The following is a 21332-nucleotide window of genomic DNA, read 5'->3' as shown; positions in this document are numbered from 1 at the left end:
AGACAATAAACATATTAAGGAGCGTGGCCCATGTTCCTTTATCTCGGCTTCTTCAGTGGTTCAACCAATTTATGATTACAAGAGTCCAGAGAATATACATATACGACACTATTCAAAGGCAGCACTTGAATACCAGTCCAATCACCACCATACCCTCAATTATCCAGTCCAGTAGCCATTGGTAGACAGTCAATACATCTGAGTCTATTCAATAATGTTGGTTTCCCTCTTATCGGGTCTGCCTCAGGTTAGAAAGGAACCGCCTCACGTGATATTGGAATGGATCCAGGCCGCTCGATTGGGGCGAACGCGACTGGCGCAAAAGAATCGCAAATGAAATGGAAGCATTCACCGTGAACTACTTTCCAGGCAAGCTCAATTGGCCAAATTTCTCATTGTAACTCACTGAAAGAGTCGTCTGTTTTCTCTCACTTCTGGGTCGCTTTTTTTAAGCTCGCATATTGTTCTCAAAGCTTTGATTGCTAGGTTCGACCTCCTCGAGTGTTCCATCGGCCCTTGGCTCGGCTTTCAGAACACCAGAAACCCTGCGCTTTTGCATCGCCCGCGAAGGGGGCATGTGCTAGTCAACGGCTATCACGAAATGTCCCACCTCAGAGGTTACATCACATCGTATCCGCCACGCGTGCGCCAGTATGGAAACGCGTTATTGACGCCTGTCTACCCTGTACAGACGGGGCCGACACCAAGGACGACAAAACGCGGTACAACGGCGATCAATTACGCGGAGGATGGTTACGATGATGACGATTTTGATGACAGTGATAATCCTCGGCGGCCTACGGGGCTAAGAAGTCTTCGACGTGAAGAATCTGCGGGTGGCACCTCGGTCGCAGAAAGATTGGGCAAGGAAGCTCATGCGCCTGTGGAAGTGCAGGGTGTGTTTCGTGAATGGATGATTAAACGGATGCTCCGACCTGCGTATGGAATCTCCCTTTTCTGCGGAGTAGTGAACATCTCTCGCGGCCACGAATCTTCGAACTGCAAACAACTAACCTTTAATGACAATGTCTAGATGCGCGGAGCAATTACAGATTCAAGCGCAGCTTCCCTTGACCTTGGTACCCATTCGGATCGATGTCGAAGTCGCAGCACACCAACCCCTCGAGCCTTTTCCTTTCCCTCGTGGTGTGAATGAGCAGATCATCAGTCCGGCTCTTCCTGCATACCGGAGGCCAGAGCCGATGCCACCATTCCGAATCAAGGACACCTTCCTGTGGAATCTCCACGAGGCTCTGTCCACACCAGAAGAATTCGCCGTAGGCTTTGTGCGCGATCTTGATCTTCCCAACCCCCAAGCAACAACAATGACGATCAGCAACCAGATCCGTCAACAATTAGAAGAATATGCGGGTGTCGCATTGCATCCTCTCTTTCAGAGCAGTCATTCCATCCCTGTGCCGATTGCACCATCCAGACGCGAAGGGTCCCGCGACACTCCAATGACACCAGCTGCAAACGTCACCGACGCCAATGGGTCTCGCGCTGATGGAGCTACAGTGACCGCGACCAAAGAGGCTTTAGTGAACGACAGTCTCCTCAATCCGGATGATGCCTACCGCTGCTTGATCACTCTGAACATCAATCTGCAAAACAAGCTCTACACGGATAAGTTCGAATGGTCTTTGCTTCATCCGCCTGGCTTTGCCGAGCAGTTTGCTCAGGTCACTTGCGCCGATTTACATCTGGGTGGAGAGTGGGTGAGCGCCATCGCGCACGGAATCTACGAAGCAGTCCTGAAACTCAAGAAGGAAGTGTGCGAGAGTGGTGGCCTTGTCAATGGATATGGCAATGAAATCGACAACCAAGCTGCCAATGGAGTGGAGGCTGGTTGGCGATACGACCCGGAGACGCTGGGTGATCAGTGGGAACCACAAGTGGAGGCATTGTCCAAGGAGGAGATTGAGAGACGCGAAGGTGATCGCGAGCGAGAGATTCGCCGCGTACGTCGTGAAACGGCGCGATTCTCGTCTACCACAGGAATCACCCCCGAGGTTTCGCGACAGAACAGCGGTGGCTATTTCGATATCGACAGTGAGGCGCCTCTGGGCCGTGGTGAGAGGAATAAGCGCAAACGTCGCTTCCGTAGTCTCAGTCCCACGAGTAGAGGCACACCTGGCGGCCGGGGCACTCCGGAGACAGGATCTGGTGCTGGTTACGGCGGTGGAGGCGGCACGTTGACAGATTGGTATGTTTCTATCATCGAGCGTGAGAGATGAGGAACTTGTTATGCTAAATACCCTCACTCTCAGGGAACGACAAAGCTGGCGATGCAGAAACTGCATGGTATGGGGTACAGCTGTATGGGCAGTTCGGGATGGACCAGATGGGCCCCGTGTATGTCATATGTTCTTCTCGTGGCAGATTGCCAGTCACTCGCTGCTTTCTTCGAGGTTCCTCTCGCTGACATTTCGCTTCAATGCACAGACTCTCTGCCACAACTGTGGTTTCCTTTACGAACGGGACAAGACCACTCCAGCATGGTCAAGGGACCTTCATCGCCACGATGTTCCCGTTGGTCGTTTCACCTAGATACCCGGTACTACCTTTTTGCTGCAAAATCAGTCTACATAATCGTCTTCAGTCTCCGGCTCGGAGAAGAAATCTTGCTTGCTCACCAACACATACCGTGCTTGTTGTACATCCCCGCTAGTCATACGGGGTTCTTGTTCTACTTCTGGCAACTCCTCTGCATCCGCATGCTAGATCCCGCTTTTTTTTTCTCGTATCGATTCCTCTTTCCCCCTGTCCATTTCTTGCCGCCATTGCGGAACAGACCGCATGACCAGCTATGAGTCCAAAGTACTGGCTGAGAACTAGTACGCAGACTCAACCTCTTCTAACGCGCATGTGCTTTTCGACCTGCGTGAAGTCCACTCGCCCCAAGTGAATCATCCACGCTTTCAAGAAGTCAGGCCTCGAAACCCCCACAACTGGACAACAAAAGACATTAACTCGATCGATTGAAGCGTCTCAAGCCGACCTGATTTTCCCGCATTGTCTCTCTCGTCTCAATGACTTCTTTGTCCGTTCTCAACGAGGCCAACGGAATAAGGGAGACACTTGTGCACAAAACCCCCTCTTTCAAGGTGGGAAGTAGTCAAGGTTTCTTCTTCTTCATTATTCGTCATTCGTCCTTGGTTCGCAATCGCTCTGGAGCAAATGACATTGGTGGGTGTCAGGAAGGTCTCTGTTTGATTCTCCTTGTCGATTCACTCTACTGTGATCTTTATGGCCTCGACCTCCCCCTGTCGCTTAGAATAATGTTACTGTACGAATATGACGGTGTGTGTTGAATGGATGGCTTGATTTATGATTTCCTGTTGATTGTTTGACTCGAGCAGTGCTGTCTGAGACTCTGCGGCAGGTGGTCATTGGTGAACAGCAAGCCTGTAGATAAGGTACGCTGTAAAGTAATTTGCTTCCTGGTGCCGGCGAGAGAACAAGAATTGAAGAGACTAATATAGCTTGAACAACGTTTGTAATACTACTAGTCAGAATGTAGATCGTATGTGAATCGATCTCATATATTTGACGCAAAGTCAATGGCCTCCCCTGGGTGAATATTGTCAGGTCCGAGGTAGCAGCTCCCTTGGGGGTCCAGCTTTCCGGCGGAGCTCGGCTGGAAATTGAAATGAGAAAGAAGCCCACGATATGCGAGATAACGAGATCCACGGGCAATGCATTGGATTCGCTCATTGATCTACAAGTTCGCATAAGAAGTTCGATCACTCGAAAAGGGTATCCTGAAAAGACAACGCCGATACAAAGTTCGAAACCGAGGCATCAACTCTTTCGCTTATAAGCCAGGCCCTCTTTCACGACTAGACTCAAGGTCCGTGGTCTCCGCGAAAGCAAAAGATCGGACGGTGCCGGTCGACCAGTCCGTGGCTGTTGATCCAGCCCTCGTATAGTACATTGTGATCACCGTACGAGGACGGCGAGACTGGATTTGTGCCCAGGCGCGGGGACTCCTCTTCAGCAGCCGTCCAGTCATGAGGCACGCTCCCTGACGAAGAAAGTCCGGATGGTCAGACAAAAGGGGAGGAAATGAGTGTGTGTGAAAGAATTTATTGACTTCGTGACATAAAGGACTAGCCTGGAGAGTGCAGTACTAGCCTGAAGAGTGCAGTGTGGACGAAGAAGTCTTAGGTTCCTTACTGGCTCTGTCGGATTCGGTATTTCGCTCGGGAGACTGGCCTGGATAATATGGACCGCCAGGATGGAGAGATTGCGCCGTCTGTTTTGAGAATTCAATGTGCGAGTTAGCATAAATGTGAATCCACTACAGATTGAATCTGATGATACCGGTAGTTTCTGTCGCGCTTGACAGCTCCAAAACCGCTTACGGGTTGCTACTGACTTCGCGGAACTCGTCTCCTTCCACTTGCACTTCCCGATCACGGATTCTTCGCATCAAGGCTAGGAAATTGCTTTGTTGAAATTTCTGGTCTTTCTCGTGTCGTACGCTGTTGAGAAGATGCTCTGCTGTGCGAGCAAGGGCGTCCGCGTCGTTCTTTACGGTAGTAGAGTCGTCTTTGACTATCGTATCGGAGCCGATGGTGATTTTCTCTTGCTCTTTCATGATGGTCTCCTCGATCTGAAGAGGTTGGTCTTGAGAAATGGTCTCCATGGTTTGGGTGAGTTCCGGGGCTTGCAGCTCTTGCATATCGGCTCGCGCCTGCTCAAAAGCCGCTTCAAAGGCTGACTCGTCAAATTGTTCCGCTGGTACCGTGTTTGCTATGGGAGCTTGTTGGGAGTAGCTGTGATGCATGTTCATGGAATTGTTGTACATGGGCATATGATGCCCAAAGGAGGGCCGGAAGGGAGTGTTGATCGACTGCTCCGCTTGAACGTGCTGCGAGACAGCATGCTGTTGGTGCTGCTGGCTCAGGAAATCATTTTGCCACCCTGTTTGGGATGATGCGATCGGTGATGCCCTTTGCGCTTGGTGCGGTAGTGACTTCGAGATATGGAGGTTCTGGAAATCCGATGCCCAGTTGGGTGGCGACTGCACGGCCGCTGGATGCTGGGTAGGATGGGCAAAGTGTGCTGGATGTTGCAAATCCACCATTGGTGCTAAGCCACCATGGCTGTTTTCAAAGGCTGCGAACTCAGGGTCCAAAAGTCCATCCCGCGTGCCTTGTGATCGGAATCCCTGGTAGATGAATGTCAGTCAGGGATATTTGGTGACGGAGAGGAGAACGGGCACTGAATGATACGTACTTGATTCGCAGGCTGCCTTGAAATCAGTCGGTCTTGCTGCAGGGTGCGGTCAACAGACGCATGCTTCTGGAAGTTCTGCAGCGCATTGGACGGGCCGCATAGTGCATCTCCCATGCTTTCGGATTCGCGAGATGACTGAAATAACTGGGCGATGGTACAGAGAATGGTAAACGTAGACAGAAGAGCGACTTCTACAACGAATCTGACCCACAAGGCGTTCTGAGTAATGTGCTATGGAATTCGAAACGGGCAAAAGGAAAATCAAAAAGTGGACATGCCAACGCCGCCATATATGACTCTGAATCAGGACCTCCCGCGGGGACTCGTGGGGTTATCCGTTTACTCCGCAGAGACCGAGGCACGTCACGTGAGCTGGGTGTGATCAGTGGGAGTGAACGTGACTCTTGGTCACGCGCGATAAGATAAGCAAAGCGGCCAGGTTGTTTGGACTTTGGAGCCGCTCTGGTGAAGCTCCCCTCGACAGTAAAGCCCCGTTCAACAAAGCTATATTCCACCGACTCGGGACAAAATGGTGAGATCTCCACAGTCAATGAAGCTTGTAATCAACAGATGCTAACATTTCTCGTTAATGATATTTAGGCGGCCGCTCAGGTTATTACCAATTCGGGGCACGAAGACATGATTGTACGTACCGGGGGGGATTAATCCTCTGAGACATGTTCTCAATTGAAAGAACCAGATGCACGTGGCGACTTTTGAGCGCACTCGGGCTAACTCATCTTCACGAGGAGTAGCATGATGCCGGTCTGGACTATTACGGCCGACGATTGGCGACTTGTTCATCTGATAAGACGATCAAGATCTTTGAGATTGAGGGAGAATCACACCGCCTGGTCGAGACTCTAAAGGGGTACGTCGATGTGAATATGCGCGGTCATCATCATCCAGGAAAGCTGACATGATTTTCAAATTGTTTAGTCACGAAGGCGCCGTGTGGTGTGTCGCATGGGTAAGCTGAGACCTCTCGCGACGAACCGGCTCGGGCTATGCGCGCATAACAGCGATTAACCCCAATACTTCATTCGCATCTAGGCACATCCCAAGTTTGGCACAATTCTAGCTTCGTCTTCCTACGATGGCAAGGTCTTGATCTGGCGCGAACAACCACAAAATGCGACCTCTCCATCCTCCGGTAGCTCTTGGACCAAGGTCTTCGACTTCTCTCTCCACACTGCTTCAGTGAACATGGTATCCTGGGCACCTCACGAGAGCGGCTGTATCCTGGCTTGCGCATCATCCGATGGCCACGTCAGTGTGCTCGAGTTCCGTGATAATGCGTGGACACACCAGACTTTCCATGCTCATGGTATGGGTGTGAACTCGATCAGCTGGGCGCCCGCGGCCACAGCGGGGAGCTTGATCAGTTCCAACCCCGGTCCGGGCCAGCAGCGACGATTCGTGACCGGTGGAAGCGACAACCTCATCAAGATCTGGGACTACAAGTACGTTCTCCGCATGTCACAATGCGAGCAATCCGCTCTTCGCAGGGATGGTGCTAACCTTGCGTCTACAGCGCCGAGTCCAAGACTTACAACCTCACTCAAACTTTGGAGGGTCACTCAGACTGGGTTCGGGATGTGGCCTGGTCACCTAGCATTTTGTCCAAGTCATACATCGCTTCAGCTTCGCAGGACAAGACCGTCCGCATCTGGACCTCGGATACCTCCAATCCCGGCCAGTGGACTAGCCAAACGCTTGAATTCGACACTGTCCTGTGGCGGGCAAGCTGGAGTCTGAGCGGGAACATCCTAGCTGTCAGTGGCGGCGACAACAAAGTCAGTCTGTGGAAGGAGAACCTGAAGGGCGAATGGGAAAAGGTCAAGGATATTGAGGAGTGATCTGCTTTCTCTTTTTTCTTTGATTCTTGCATAATTGTGGACAAGATTTTCATGACTTTGCAATCCCGAGAACCCCCTTTAGAACTCATTCAACTAGTATGACTTGTTATAGAGTCAGAACGAACTGTTTAATGAACCTACTTGACAGGCTGTAGTAGAGACATCCTTGCTTTCCCCATGTGCATGGACCGAATCGTAGGCGAAGCATGAGAATCCGCATGGCTTCAAGGGCCATACGACAAATTGCCGAGCCTATCGTTCGGGGTGCGTTGCCTCTAAACTACTTGATATGACCTACACAAATTTTCAAAGGGCAAATTCTGACAGAAGTTCATGGATCACATAGTCGTCGTCACATGTGATCAATGTAGGGCAAGTCCCTCGGGAATTAGCCACTGATCTATACGATCAAACAAACGGAGACGCGTTGCACAGGATAGAAAAGGACCACCCGGATGAATCCAGGCAGAGCAGATTGTTTGAAATAGAGACAAGCAAATAGATGCCATGAAATTTCCTCTGTGGAGAGGCTATCAGTATCATATCAACGCCCAGAGATATGCTCGCTTGTATGCCCGTGACCCTGTTGCCTCATTATCCACGCGCCAGGCTCCCATCTCAGCTCAAGTATCAAACCCCCCAAAAAACGAAATCAAGAACTGAAGCAAGCGCGTCTTTACCATCCGCCACCCACAACACGATTGTGTTTGCTAATTCCAGAAGATAAATGGGCCTCGACCACCTCCGTCAGTCATCTTCAAATCCAACCATCGACCGATCATGATGCGCTCTCCCGGCAAAACCAAGCCTTCATATCCGTGAAACCACATATCATCATTGTCTACGGTGTTCGCGGCGTTGTTCTGAGCAGGGTCACTGGTTTCGGTTCCCTGCTCACAGATTGCAAAGCAGATACGCATCCATCCTGGGATACCGCCGTATTCACGAGCAATGGTCTCCGTGAAACCGAACACAGGGTTCTCCTCATCCTCTTCATTCAACTCGGCCTGGACGCCCTGGAAGTATTTACGGATGACGTTGACTCCGGTGTTGATGGGCATGACCCGGTTGCAAATTGCTGGCCAGAAGGAATCCTGACTCGCTTTGATGTTCAAGATCTGCGCAGAGAAGTGCGAAAATTCTGATTAACGAGCGTTCTTCTCGACAACTCTTCCCTTCCAAAAATAATAAAAAGCCAATTCTCTGTTGTGGTATCGTACCATGAGCTCGGCAAAGTTGACGTGATCGCCTCGAAGATCGGCGCAAGTCTCTCGCTCATGTCGTTCGAAATCTTCGCGAGTCGTGGGCATCGGATGAAGACATGCTAGTTGCAAAATAGGCCGGTCAGCTTGGATCTGTTGCTGAAGGAAAGATCTGTCGGGCTCCTTACAATAAAAGCCAAGCCAGGTGACGTTCAGCATCCAGTCTGGGTCAGGGGATGTTCTGCGTAGCTGGGGCCTGGCCGTCTCGGACAGGAGCGAAAAGGCACCATAAAACGCCTGCTCTACTCGGCTTAGCATGTGACGCTGCCAGAAGCTGCGAATATGCAGCAAGCGATACAAGTCCAGGTTCTTGTGGTCAATGAACGGTTTGGTCAAATCGTCTCCAAAAGAGTACACTACGGCAGTGTCGTACTCAAACCGCGTGCAACTGTTTTTGATTGCCAGTTTGCCTCTGTTGCTGCGGTTCAGAGTGAGGGCAAGGGAAGTCAGGCACTATACGAAGAAAAAGGTTCAAAGAGTGTAAGTATATTGTCACACCTATCAATATACGAAATCATGTGGGCCCAGGAAATCATCAGCGACTGACCAGCTGTACTACACAAAAGAGCTCCGTGGGGCTTTCCCTTCGAGGATATTCCAGGAATCTGCTCTTTGTCAAGGCTTTGCGGATCTGCTTGAGTGTCTTGAAGGGTTCATCGGCGTTCAGGGGGAGTGTCAAAGACTCGAGAATCATCCGCTGCATGACCACGAGCCACAGGGTCTGCCGCTCGCTCGATTGTTGCTTGAAATTGATGGCTTCGGATAGAATAGTCTCTCGGATGCGATATTCATCGCTCAGTTGCCTGTTGGTCAACCCATCTGGCAGATCATATTTCTCCTTGAATCGGTCTTTCCACACAGACGAGTCGGGACCAAGGACTCTGGCGTTGAGGTCCTTGCAGGCCAGACCGAGGTTGCTGATGTCTTTGTCTAAGGGGAGGCGGCTGGCGATGTCTTGCAATATCTGGAAATGAGGGGAGATCAGTGGCGACGCATTACTGACCTCGCAGCGGACGATCTTACTTACCTCATTCGGAAGGCTGAGCAGTGTTGGACGTGTGAATGGCATCATGGGCAACTGCGCATTGGCCATATCGCGATGCTGATGATGTTGCTCGTGATTGTTTGAGGCTAAGCGTCAAGACCCACGCGCCGAGCGCATGTACAGAAGGTAGCGCAAGGTCGCTCACCTGAGATGAAACATCATTAAAGATTTGTCGACGCCTCTACGTGCATGGCTATTTGAGTAGGTTCGATGCTGGCTGAAATCAATTTGGCGAACTTTGAGAAAATCAGAAAGTGAGCGCGGCTTGACGCGAAAGATACATTGCAAACACTTGTAGGAAGCAATCATTTCGAGGTATATTGGAAGCGCAGATCAATGAACCCGCCGTCACATTGCTTGCTTTAGCCCGTGACAAGAGCTTGATCAAACACGCTGTTCATGTCGAGTCTCTGCTTGCCTCCTCAAAGTTTTTTCGACACCCCATCCCTCAGATAATAGACCCCGGACTTCTTCTAGGCCGAGTCCGCTCATTTCTGGATAGATACCTCGAATGACAAGCCACCCCACAACACAGACGAGTGCATACACAGCAAATGTCCATGTTGGAGAGAGCCACTTCATCATAGGCAGGAAGGTGAGTCCCACGATAAAGTTGCAACCCCAGTTCGTTGCAGTCGCTATTCCTGACCCTATTGAACGCACGTTCAAAGGAAATAATTCTGACTGTTGCCATGGCACGTTTCCGATGCCAAAGGCATACGCGGCAGTGAAGATGGTCAAGCAGATGAGGATGATCACAGGGTAGGCTGAGCCTGTCTCCTGCCCAGGCACAGTAGACTGTGGTTCCAAGGATATGTTCAGCGAAGTGAATGCCAAAGCGCACAAGATCAATGCAATCACCATGACCGGCACAGAATAGAGAAGGATGCGTCGTCGACCGATCCTATCGATGAAAACGAATGCGACCAGCGTGAATACAAAGTTCGTTCCAGCTACGGTCAGTGAAGTCAAAGTTGGGGAAGAAAAGGACAATGCCGAGAAGATGATCCCTGAGAAATACATCAGGCTGTTGAAACCACAAAGCTGCTGAAGGGCTTGGAGCATCATGGCGATTGTCAAAGCGCGGCGATTCGCGCCCTCTCCGAACAAAGAGTGAGCTCGCTGGTAGACATCACCGAGCCAACGCGAGGAGCTCTGCTGGTTTTCATTTGGCTCGCTCTGCAGTTTCTCTGCGGCTATTTCGCCCTTGATGCTGTGCATGACCTGCTGAATGATTTGGTCACAGCTGGGGGAGTTGCGATAGATGCGCCTGAGAACATTGACTGCTTTGCGTTCAAGGCCCATTTTCATAAGCCAGCGCGGCGTCTCCGGAAGCAGGAGTATCGTTGCAAATTGGAGAATTGCAGGCGCCGCTCCTAGCCCCACGATCCAGCGCCAACCACCCGGCAATTGAGAGAATCCCCATCCAACAATATAGGCTACGACCTGTCCACCGGTGATGAGAAGAGCCAGAATCACAACCAGCCTTCCTCTGATATGCGAAGGCGCGACTTCCGAGATGTACCTATTCCAGCGGTCAATGGAGCTCAGCACGATGTCGACTTTCCCAGGTTTGGACGATGTCTGTGGTATGGAGACCAAATTGAACATGTCAGACGGGCATTTGAACAAACTTACAGTGGCGTAACTGCGCTGGCGCTACCAACAGCTAAGCCAACCACACTGCGACCCGCGATCATCCCCCATACTTGGCTGCTGGAAGCTTGCAATATCGCTCCCAAAGCAAAAAGCACATCGGCATAGAGGATGATGCGTCGTCTACCATACTTGTCTGCTAGAACGCCAGTGAATGGACATGCGATAAGAGCAAACAAGCTTGTGCAAGATGTGATCAAGCTCTCGTCCAGTGTTGTCAACGGACGACCTGAAAGATCTGACCCGACTGTGACAAGCGTGGACGATATAACCCCGGTGCTGCGCGATTGGATAAACGTAAGTCGCTACAAAAGTACTTGCGCATCAAGAAGTGATCAACTAACTCATAGCCAAAGAGTAACCCGCTGAGCCCAGCAGAGAAGGTCAAACTCCATATGAACCATCCGCCCAAGTATTGCAGTTCCGATGCGGCGTGCCCGTCATCGCTCGGGGCCGCCGCGGAATCACCCTGTCGAAATGCGTTGCTCTCCGCCAGAAGAGGCGCATCTGGCCCTGAGCTTTCATTCTCATCATGCAACGCCATGCTGGAGATTGCAAGTACAGATTCTCCATTTATTGGACCGCCGAATTCGAGACTGTGACTCTCGCAGACCCAGGAGATTGCGGGATCAACAGTAAATGACTGGGGTGGATCGGCTTCCGCAAATGGGTAGCTGATGGTGGAACCGCAGTGGACTGGTATCACGGGATCCACTTGATAACGGGACATTTGAGTCTATCATGCATGTCTCAAGTTCATGTCAACTGTGCAGCACGAGGACACTGCACGAGAGATACATCTCCATCGAATTCAACCTGCTGTGCGTTCGGTATCTATCGCTCAAAAGTGAAGATGCTCAGGCTTCGCTCCATGGTCTACTGTATCGCCGCTACACGCTAGTGACGCGAGACAATTACATGGGAAGAAGCATCTCTCCATTTGACTGGGGTCCGCGATGAAAACACGGAGCATGGGCGTTAATTTTGCTGTCTACGATTTGGAAAAATCAAAGGGACATAATATGGCTAGAACTCGGGTCATCGGAGCATTCTTAATAAAAAAGACTTATTTTATTCATCATTTACTGAGCTTTGACATAGACAGACCAGCCAGTTTAGTGCTTGGCAACGACGCCAGCTGCATCAGCCTGGGAACTGATCAACTTCTTATATGCCTTGACATCACCATCGAACTTGGTCACAGTGCCGTTATCACAAACCCACAAACTCTTGCAGACATTCTGAAGCATAGTGACATCGTGAGAGACCATCACCACACCACCCTCGAAGCGCTGCAGCGCCTCTGAGAGAGCATCCATACCCTCAATATCCAAGTGGTTGGAAGGCTCATCAAGCACGAGGATGTGAGGGTTGGTAAGGGACAAGCAAGCAAATGCGACACGGGACTTTTGACCACCAGACAAGAGCTCCATACGCTGGAGACCGGTCATACCGGTGATACCGAAGGCACCCAAGTGACGACGATATTCTTCGTCGCTCTTGCCGGGGTAAGTCTTGGCCATGAAGCTAACAGCGCTGGTGGTCAGATCAAGGGCATCCACGTGATGCTGCGCGAAGAATCCGATGCGCAGCCGCGAATGTGTTGAAATGAGACCCTTGGTGGGTGCGAGTTGATTCGTGAGTAGTTTCAACACTGTAGTCTTACCAGCACCGTTGGGTCCGACAATACCAATTCGAGAATCCAGTTGAACGTCGAGGTCGACGTCTCTGAGAAGAGGTTTATCGGGAGTGTAGCCGAATGAGACATCGGACATTTGGACGATGGGTGGTGAAAGCTTCTCCACTTCGGGGAACTGGAAGTGGACAACGTATTCGGCCTCTGGGGCTTCGAGAACTGGCATACGTTCGAGCTTCTTGATACGAGATTGAGCCTCGGAAGATTTGGCCGCATTGTAACGGAACTTGTCGATGAAGGCTGTACCGGGATTATATTAGAAGAGCGAGCTTGAGAATGCATTGACGGGTCGCAAACAAACCTTGAAGATGAGCACGTTCCGCCATTTGCTTCTCATATTCACGCTTGGCCATCTTTCTGCGCTCCTCCTTGGTGGCGTAGAATGATTCTGCAGGACGAAAATGATTCTGATTTAGTGTGGGTCATCTTGTGATGGAGTATCGAGGACCGGCTTACCAAAGTTAGCACCCTTGTAGTAGTCCAATCGTTCAGAGTGCTGGTGAATGATATCTGTGGCAACCTCGTTCAAGAATGCACGATCGTGAGAGACTACAAGGACCGTGCTGGGATATCCTTGCAGATAGTTTGCCAGGAAAGTGATGGACGGAACGTCCAACATGTTTGACGGTTCTGCGATCGAGTTAGCATCATGCACCTGATTATCATGTCGCACCTTGAGTTGAAATACGAACCGTCGAGAAGTAGCAAGTCAGGTTCGCAGAACAGCGCACGGGCCAAAGCAAGACGCATTCGCCAACCACCGGAGAATGTTCTCGTGGCATACTGCTGACGCTCGGGAGAGAAACCGAGACCCGCCAAAATAGAAGCAGCTCGAGACTCAGCCTTGTCAGACTCCATCTCAGAGAGCTTCGAGTGAATGTCCGACAAAGTGATATCCAGACCCTCTCTCTCCTGATCTAGTCGGGCTGCGTCTTGAGATGTGTCGGCCATTTGTGACCGCTCCTCTTCAATGGCACCCAGTTGCTTGGTGATTTTCTTCGACGAAGCTTCGTTAGCACAGACACAGCCTTCGGGGCGATCCAAGAGTCCTTACCTCTTGCTCTGCAAGCAGATGCTTGCGCCAGACGTCGGCATCCAGGACGGCCTGGATAGCTGGTGTGTCGTCGCCCATGATCTGTGAGAACCGTGATCAGTCCGTGAGTTTTTTTGTAGGCACCGGTTTCTGGAGCCTTACCTCTTGCTCGACGTGAAGAATCGAGATATGACTTGGAATGGCGACCTCACGGCGACTCAAAGCCCGCAGCAAAGTAGATTTACCAATACCGTTCTGACCGACAAGACCGTAGCGCCGTCCATAGGCAAGCGTCAGCTGGGCGTCTGTCAGGATACGCTGTCCGCTGATCGAAATATCGATGTTGTCCAACTTGATATCCTTGCTCTTGGATTGCGAGTCCGAGCCCAGCTGAAGCGGGTTGACCGCCATGAAGAACTCTTCGTAGGACATCGTCTCGTCCGGTTGATTGAGCAGCCGGGATGCCTCGTACTGAACGGTCTTCATCTGCTTCTTCTCCTGTTTGGCCCGAATCTTTCGTTCGGCCTTCTCAAGCTTCTTCTTATCCACACGCGATTCGACCTTCCGAGCATTGGCCGATTCCAAATCCACGGTTGTGCCGCTCAAACCCAGAGTGGACGACATGTTTCGCTGAGAGCCCACATTGATCGTCTGGTCCAGTCGCTTGGCCGTCATGGGCATTTGTCGTTTTTCAGAGTCGGCGCCATTAGCAGAGCTCAACGAGGAGATGAATTTCTCCACCAGGCTGCTGATCGCATCGCGGTTCTTAGTGGAAAAGTCTCCGGACGCAGAGACCAGCAGCTCCGTCACGGTCTCGGCAGCTTCTGAGAGGGGAGACTGGGTGTTCGCATCTTCGACGTAAAGGTTTGAGGCATGAGTGAGGTATCCCTGTGAAGAATATTAGCTGTTGTCATGGAAGCTCGCGACGGCATAAAATTACGCACCACCGAGTATTCGGTAATGACACGGTCCAGACCGGGGATCTTTGACTGGAGTTCAGCCTCCATCTTGAATGGGTGATCAACGTTTCCCTTCGGTCGTCGGACGATATCTTAGAGCTAGCGATCTGGTCTTCGATTCCAGAGGCCTGCAATGACGTTTTTTAGGTCCGGGGTATATCAGCTCCAAAACGTTACCCAGGAGGGGTGGTTTTTGATGATCTTATCGATAATGTCACATGATGGCGATAGATGTCCGCCCGCCGTCGCCACGGTCATGCCGCGCCACTGGGTTAAGCTGGACCTCGAATTCGGATCGTCACAATACATCGGTGTCGATTAGATTGCCATCATATTATCATCTACTTTCCAGACGTCTATATCGCGAGGAGTCTGCTCAATCCCAGAAAGGCTACCGATGAAGAAAATGGAGACTCGGTGAACAGGCATGCCCGAGGCATTCCTACATCCCGGAACTTATCTGCAGGACATTCCGTCAAACTTGGCTACAGGTTTTCGATCCCTGTTTGCAGGACTCGGAGTGTGAGTAATTCCTGCTAAAAAATAAGCTAGTAGGCTGCTGCGATTCAATGCGCAGAAAATTCTTATTTGGCCGTGCTTTTTCGTATATGTTGTGTCTCCTTGGAAGACAAGCAGTCTTCCGTGTACCTGCGCCGATAATACAGCGAAATATGCCTGGAAAAGTCACACAATTCTATGAGACCGACGTGTAGTCTGTTTACGCTGCGAGTTCAGTGGACTGAGTACGACATACTCGCAGCCTTCCGTCCATCTCTAGCCGAGGGGAATTTATCGAATAGTGACGTTGATCTCAGATGCCGCGCCGGGGCTGCGCTGGGATTTGGGACAATTTGTACTACAGGAGCGTAAGAGACAATGTTGTTCGAACAAGTGCAAATTTCCTGATGAATATTAAGAAGGCTGATGGAGATGGATCACAAGAGTTCAGAGTATACGGCGACTGGCCGGTGTCCAAGTTGGACAAATAATCGTCAGCGGCGCAATGCAGTACCTACTTAGCCCCGACGATGTATGAAATAAGGCACTTACTATTATGCGATGACTCCTTCACTGTTTCTAGTCCAGTCTTCTTGACTTGGGAGCTAAGGTTCAGGACCGGCCTGATTTACAAGAGCCATGGAAGTACAGCAAGAGATTCAGTTTGAGTAGAACATACGGGCTTGCTCGCATGGATGTCGCGCTTTCGGCGCCTTTCTTCCTTTTACGAGACTCAACTAAAAGGAGAATGCACCGAGAGTGCTGTTCCGTAGTCTGAGTGAGATGTATCTCACTTGGCTTGTGAGGCGCTGACACCCCAAACACCCTCAACAACAATCTACATTGGCCCTCATGTCTCCGGCCGGGTGTGAGGTATGAACCTGGTAACACCACATGCTAAATGTGTAGTGTGTAGTGTGTAGTTGTGGACAAATGTCCAGTAACAGTAACTATATCTTAGCACCCGCCCGCGGCCGGAGAAGCCACACGGACTTTCGCCAACTACTGAGCGTCACCTAACTTGGTCACTACGAAGCTACCTCGAGTAATTCTAAGCATAGAATCAGGCCGCGCCGATGAGTTATCACTAGCGACCTCGATAGAGTTGTCCCCCTTAAAGTGACCATGCAACAATAAATAGAGATCTTCATTGGCAACCTCAGAAGCCTTGTCCCTAGACTCATTTCGGTACTCAGGTTAGGTACATATCTGCCCGCCCACCTGACGGAGGCCTTGCATCAGTTGGGTGGTTTCAGACACCCCTTTCCACCCTTGGGACCATTACCCACGATGGCTGCTGGACCACGGCAACGCATATTACTGACCAGGGGGCTATGAGTATTACTATACTCCGTATAGTGATGCACTATGCAGAGCTGAGGGGCCGCTATAGACACGTACCGCCATTTCGAGTCTAGGAGGGACGGGAGCTCAGAGGCTCTCTTGGTGGTGCAGGTGGTTCTTCGAGTCAATGGAAGCGAGGGGAGCCATATTGACGTGGTTTGTGGCGTTTTGCGAAATGAGTTCATCAGCTGGAAACAGGTCCGTGGTCCTGGGATTGTTGCGTGCTAGCGTGGCCTTGCAGTACAGTAGTAATGGTAACTAGAATCTGCGGGAGGTGAGAGGTGCGGTTTAGTTTGGTTCGCGCTAATTGACTTTGGTGGAAGTTGGGTGTGGTTCTATAGATTGACCTCAAGAGATGAACCCTTGCTTGGACTATGCTAGGAAATGCCTGGGTGAGATTTGAAATTGCGGCGCAGGGGATGGGTGTGTTGTGGACGATGTATAGTACTGTAGATGATTGTGTTCAGTTGTCTACCTCGTTGTTCATCAGGGGGTTGCGGTCGAGACTCGGCTCTCTAGAGACTGATCATCAGGATGGGATCTTGGGAGATGGGACAGAGGCATCTCGATGATGAAAGTCTATGCGGATCAAGGGTTCAAGTGACGCAGTTACGGTCGCGCAGATAAGATAATCGGGTGCTTATAGCCTGTGGTTGGGTCCAGTACACAGTTACATGCAACATGCTGTGCATACCTATCTGCATGGTCCTACAAATAGGATGAATATTCAACCTACCGTCGCTAGACCCCTGCTAAATGCCAATGTGTTGTCACTGAGGCTTCAACTCCAGGGCGCAATAGTTTCCAATTATGGTTGCAGCAAGCTTGCAGCCCAATCAACAGACTGAACGGACTCTTCAATTACCGGGTGTGCTGGCAGATCGAGGTTCGGCGCCTAGGTATTCCCGGCTTGAGGTACAGTAAGGTACCTGGTCACTGCGGTGACTAATACTCGAGGGGCATCGTATAACTATTAAGCTTGTAGAGTATAGGATAGCTTGTAGAGCATAGGATAGCTTGTAGAGCATAGGATAGCTTGTAGAGCATAGCCTGCAAAGTCCAGCGTCAAGGTTTGTCAGGAGAGCTTCCAGTTCCCAATGGATCGAGTCGAATCGAGTTCATGCCGACGGGACACGATCACGAGATCGGTAAGTAGAACCGAGCTCTGCCGCATTCCCATGTGAGACCCACGCGGGAAAAATCGTCAATTCCGTTTGCCCAGAAGTGGAGAGGGATGACGATATATCTCAGCAGGGGCGGTTGGGAGCTTCCTGCAGTCTGCACTTGGAGATTCCAGGTCCCCGGCGGCAGAGCTTTCTCCGCTCAGTCCATGTTGATGGGCGGTGCTATGCTGCTAGCCGGCAACGACTGCTAATCGAGTACGATCTCAGATGTATTGTAGAGGGTAGAGTGGGTTTGCGATGATCAGCATCGGCCAAATTGGGGCTCTGATGGATATTGTGCAGTGTGCAGTGTGAACTTGTGAAGACTTTTCACCCTTTCTCCCAGCCTCGCTCGGGCAACGGGGCTACAAGTTCTAGAAGGTGTGGGTGATCCTTCAGGTTCTTCAGGACGTGGGTTTACTGTTCAGTGTCTTAGCAGTGGAGCTTGTCTAAATTCAAGTCCATGGACATTTGGAAACATTAAGTTGATCCAGCATCAACAATTGGTATGACATCGAGACTGTGGTTCACCGGTTCCGACCTTGAAATGAAGTACGGCAAACGTGAGGTTATCATCTCACGTACCATGGAACGTCTTACCGCCCGATAGCTGTGAGCTTCAGTATACCAGGCCCGGTTGAAATCAGGAACAGGTTCATTATTACACTGTGTCATCATGAGACCCGAAAATTGGATCGAGTGGATGTGATGATCCTTCTGGAAGCTCCGGATGTCGACAACTCAACACTGACCACATTGATCAGAGATTTCATCAAGCAGCAGCCAAGTCATGGTCAATCATGGTCATGGACCCGAAACCTCTGTTGTTGATGCGAATCTCGGTCGGACGTGGTACTGGACATTCGGTCTCGGGAGGAGTATGTACACTATGTACCTGACTGTATCTGATTGTATGGCCTCGAATTCATGTGAGGCCGCCGAGTCCACAGTCTTGCAGATCACTAGAATTAGCGGTGACGGTCGTCGCCATACTTACGTGGTGTCGTGACTGTAGACTCGTGACCACCGACTGCAGTCCAAAGTGTGAGGTTGAGAAACTCTGTTCTTGTGTTTTGTCGGCCCGTGGATTTCTCTGGGCGACAATGTTTCATATCAGCACAGACACATCCAGATGTTCATGTTCCGCAGGCTGCACTGCAACCTGCTCACCAGCCGAGTCTGACCCCACCGGTGACCAGACCGGACAGACAAACGTTTCTGGACGGGTGTTGACTCCAACGGAAGTCAGTCTCACTGCTTCCTGTCAGTGATCCGCTATCCGTCAAAACTCAGCAGTCAACCACGGTAGATCAAGATTTACGGACCCGGAACTTCTATCGGCCAGTCCATCTTTGATCCATGACTGGTCCAGCGCTCAACCAGTCAAGGTGCAGCATCGTCTTGTCATGCAGCTCATGCCGCGTGCCCGCATGGCCAACTGGCCAACAGGCTGCCAAATGGAGCGACTGGTCGACGACCGAAGCCAAGCAGGAAACCCCGACAGCGACCACTCCAGTCGACTCCCCCCCCCCCCCCCCCGTCCAGAGTCCAGAGTCCACCGTCCACGCCTTCACAAGTTCCCAGTCCACTTGCTTTCCGGTGGACATTTCCCACCTGTTTCAGCGACTCCGCAGTAGCAATGACTGCTCCATCAGAGAGGCTCGGGAGAGCTGCTGGTCCAATCACTAGGGGTCGCAGAACTGGACCTGAGATCGGCCATGAGAACCCATCATCACCCCCAAAGGGGGGTCCCTGCGATCGACTACGCTAAGCTGATCCGTCTTAGTCAAGGACTAGACCGACGGACTCTCGGAGGCTAACACTGAAAGAGAGAGAGAGAGAGGGTCAGCACAACAGCGTGAACAGATCAGTAGGACTAGGAATAGCCAGGTAGCAACGCAAGCAGGAGAGAGAGAGAGAGAGAGAGAGAGAGAGACGCGGCCCAAATCAGTTAACCGACAAGATAGCGCGATCTCAGCCAGCCGAGACAACGATGTGTGGGGAATTTCTGGGTCGCATGGGTCCTTGAACCTGCTCTTGCTGGATCTCCCATCTCCGTCGTGGAGACTCGTGCGGCTTTTTATCCCATTTTCCTTGAACTGCTCATGCTTCGGGCTCGGTCATCCTACGAACCTCCTACAGGGTCCATGTGTGGTAGATTCTGGTCATGGCACTGACCTCAACCAGCAAGAGGGATCCGTGGCAAATTTCCAGTCTCTTGGGTTTCTTTTCTTCGGACTTGTCCGTTCACAGAGGAGAGAGAGCGGGGATCCATAACCATTTCGAGTAGCTGGACAATGGGGAAGTATACCATGTCATGAAGCACAGGATCCGATACAGTAGAACTAGACACTAGACACGATGAACCATCTGTCTGTTCTGCACTGTACAATTGTACTTGCACTACAGTCAGACCCTTAGGTACCTACTATTGAAGTAGGAGAGTACTAGTACTCTAGTACTCTAGTACTCTAGTAGTCAGGAGGTAGTCACACTGCCGCAGGACATCCTGGTCTCCGCGCTGAATGTCCACCTGGGCAAAGACGGCAGTGACATCCCGCTTGTCGTCGACTGGAGCATCTGGGTCGCCATGATCGCATAGCTGGATGCAAATGTCATGATTATGCTATACACTCAGATCCCACCGCAATTGACTCTACTCACCCGACTCTCCTCTAATTTTTGTGTTTCCCCCCCTCTCTCTTATCTCATTCCCCTATCCTCATTCGGATCAGGTGTCAACTAGAATTACCATCTCGACCAAAGCCAAGATTGGTCGGTTGATAGAACAACACGAGCACCTGCGGGGGTTGCTTTGGCTCAGAAGCTGCAAATGCAAGCTGCATGCTGCAAGGGATGAAACGGGGGGGCAGTGGGCGAAGGGTGTCACCGGTACCTGTAGATTGCAGTGATCATTTTCAATCGTGGCGTGAGGTTGGTCAGATTAATTGTCCGGCAGGGATTGTGCATCTGTGCCTGTTGAGTGTTTACTCATTGATGTTTATGGACTCGGTTGAGATTCTGAATATACAGACGTGGGCCAGAGGATAGCAGCGATCACGACTTACGGAAGGGGAGAACGTGATGCAGCGGGGAAATTGATCACGTTCCATCATCTCAGGTATGAGGTCGGGACTCGGAGTATACACGATTCTGATAGTACCCTTTCCAATGGTCTCTACAACAACATACAAGAAACCTTCATGATTGAAAAAATTGCGGCGGATATCAAGGAGCACAGACTGCTGATAGGAGCTCGATCTATTGATTGACAATTTGACACCGTCACCTCCATTGCCGGCGTCACCTTCTAGACTCACCTTTTAGAATTGCCCGGTGTTCCCCCCTACCGTCAACGAATGCCCTTCGGTGATGATTATCACCTCCTTCCGACACCCTTCACCCTCTCTTCTACCCATCTTTCCATCTTTCGCCAACGACCACAGGTATCCTTGCGGCTCATTTCAAGCCATTGCGGGGAATCATCTCTCTTGTCATTGAGAGTGGCCGAGTATTGATTTTCCTCCTCGCATTCAAGCCCCTCTCGAGTCCTCCTCTGCGCTGCTCCTCCCG

At 51.0% G+C, this 21332-nt stretch overlaps 6 protein-coding genes across 6 annotated transcripts; 2 read left to right on the top strand and 4 right to left on the bottom strand.

Moving 5' to 3' along the window:
* Positions 1-601: 601 nt before the first annotated feature.
* On the top strand, positions 602-2550 carry N7539_000761 (putative RSC complex subunit Sfh1; the record flags this gene model as incomplete). Its single annotated transcript, XM_056930365.1, has 4 exons — positions 602-939; positions 1034-2206; positions 2271-2355; positions 2446-2550. 4 exons carry the CDS (start codon positions 602-604, stop codon positions 2548-2550), a joined length of 1701 nt encoding a protein of 566 aa, XP_056794658.1.
* Positions 2551-4132: 1582 nt separating this feature from the next.
* pex20 lies at positions 4133-5358 on the bottom strand (the record flags this gene model as incomplete). The annotated part of the gene is made up of 3 exons (XM_056930364.1): positions 4133-4303; positions 4382-5176; positions 5245-5358. The coding sequence occupies 3 exons, from the start codon at positions 5356-5358 to the stop codon at positions 4133-4135; spliced, it is 1080 nt and encodes a 359-aa protein (XP_056794657.1).
* Positions 5359-5773: 415 nt separating this feature from the next.
* Positions 5774-7103, top strand: sec13 (GTPase-activating protein SEC13; the record flags this gene model as incomplete). The annotated part of the gene is made up of 6 exons (XM_056930363.1): positions 5774-5776; positions 5845-5889; positions 6000-6115; positions 6184-6214; positions 6298-6707; positions 6779-7103. The coding sequence occupies 6 exons, from the start codon at positions 5774-5776 to the stop codon at positions 7101-7103; spliced, it is 930 nt and encodes a 309-aa protein (XP_056794656.1).
* A 710-nt stretch (positions 7104-7813) lies between these two features.
* Positions 7814-9458, bottom strand: N7539_000758 (uncharacterized protein; the record flags this gene model as incomplete). Its single annotated transcript, XM_056930362.1, has 4 exons — positions 7814-8221; positions 8324-8818; positions 8913-9329; positions 9393-9458. The coding sequence occupies 4 exons, from the start codon at positions 9456-9458 to the stop codon at positions 7814-7816; spliced, it is 1386 nt and encodes a 461-aa protein (XP_056794655.1).
* A 336-nt stretch (positions 9459-9794) lies between these two features.
* Positions 9795-11610, bottom strand: N7539_000757 (putative MFS myo-inositol transporter; the record flags this gene model as incomplete). Its single annotated transcript, XM_056930361.1, has 3 exons — positions 9795-10935; positions 11049-11313; positions 11364-11610. The coding sequence occupies 3 exons, from the start codon at positions 11608-11610 to the stop codon at positions 9795-9797; spliced, it is 1653 nt and encodes a 550-aa protein (XP_056794654.1).
* Positions 11611-12181: 571 nt separating this feature from the next.
* Positions 12182-14802, bottom strand: N7539_000756 (putative AAA family ATPase GCN20; the record flags this gene model as incomplete). The annotated part of the gene is made up of 7 exons (XM_056930360.1): positions 12182-13002; positions 13064-13150; positions 13219-13392; positions 13455-13758; positions 13817-13897; positions 13958-14683; positions 14740-14802. 7 exons carry the CDS (start codon positions 14800-14802, stop codon positions 12182-12184), a joined length of 2256 nt encoding a protein of 751 aa, XP_056794653.1.
* Between the last annotated feature and the right edge of the window lie 6530 nt (positions 14803-21332).

Source organism: Penicillium diatomitis (assembly GCF_028827545.1).
Source record: "Penicillium diatomitis strain IBT 30728 chromosome Unknown utg000001l_segment0_segment0, whole genome shotgun sequence".
In the NCBI taxonomy this organism is placed as follows: Eukaryota; Fungi; Ascomycota; class Eurotiomycetes; order Eurotiales; family Aspergillaceae; genus Penicillium; species Penicillium diatomitis.
The sequence above is the reverse complement of the archived record's forward strand: the minus strand, read 5'-3'. Positions and strand labels throughout refer to the sequence as shown.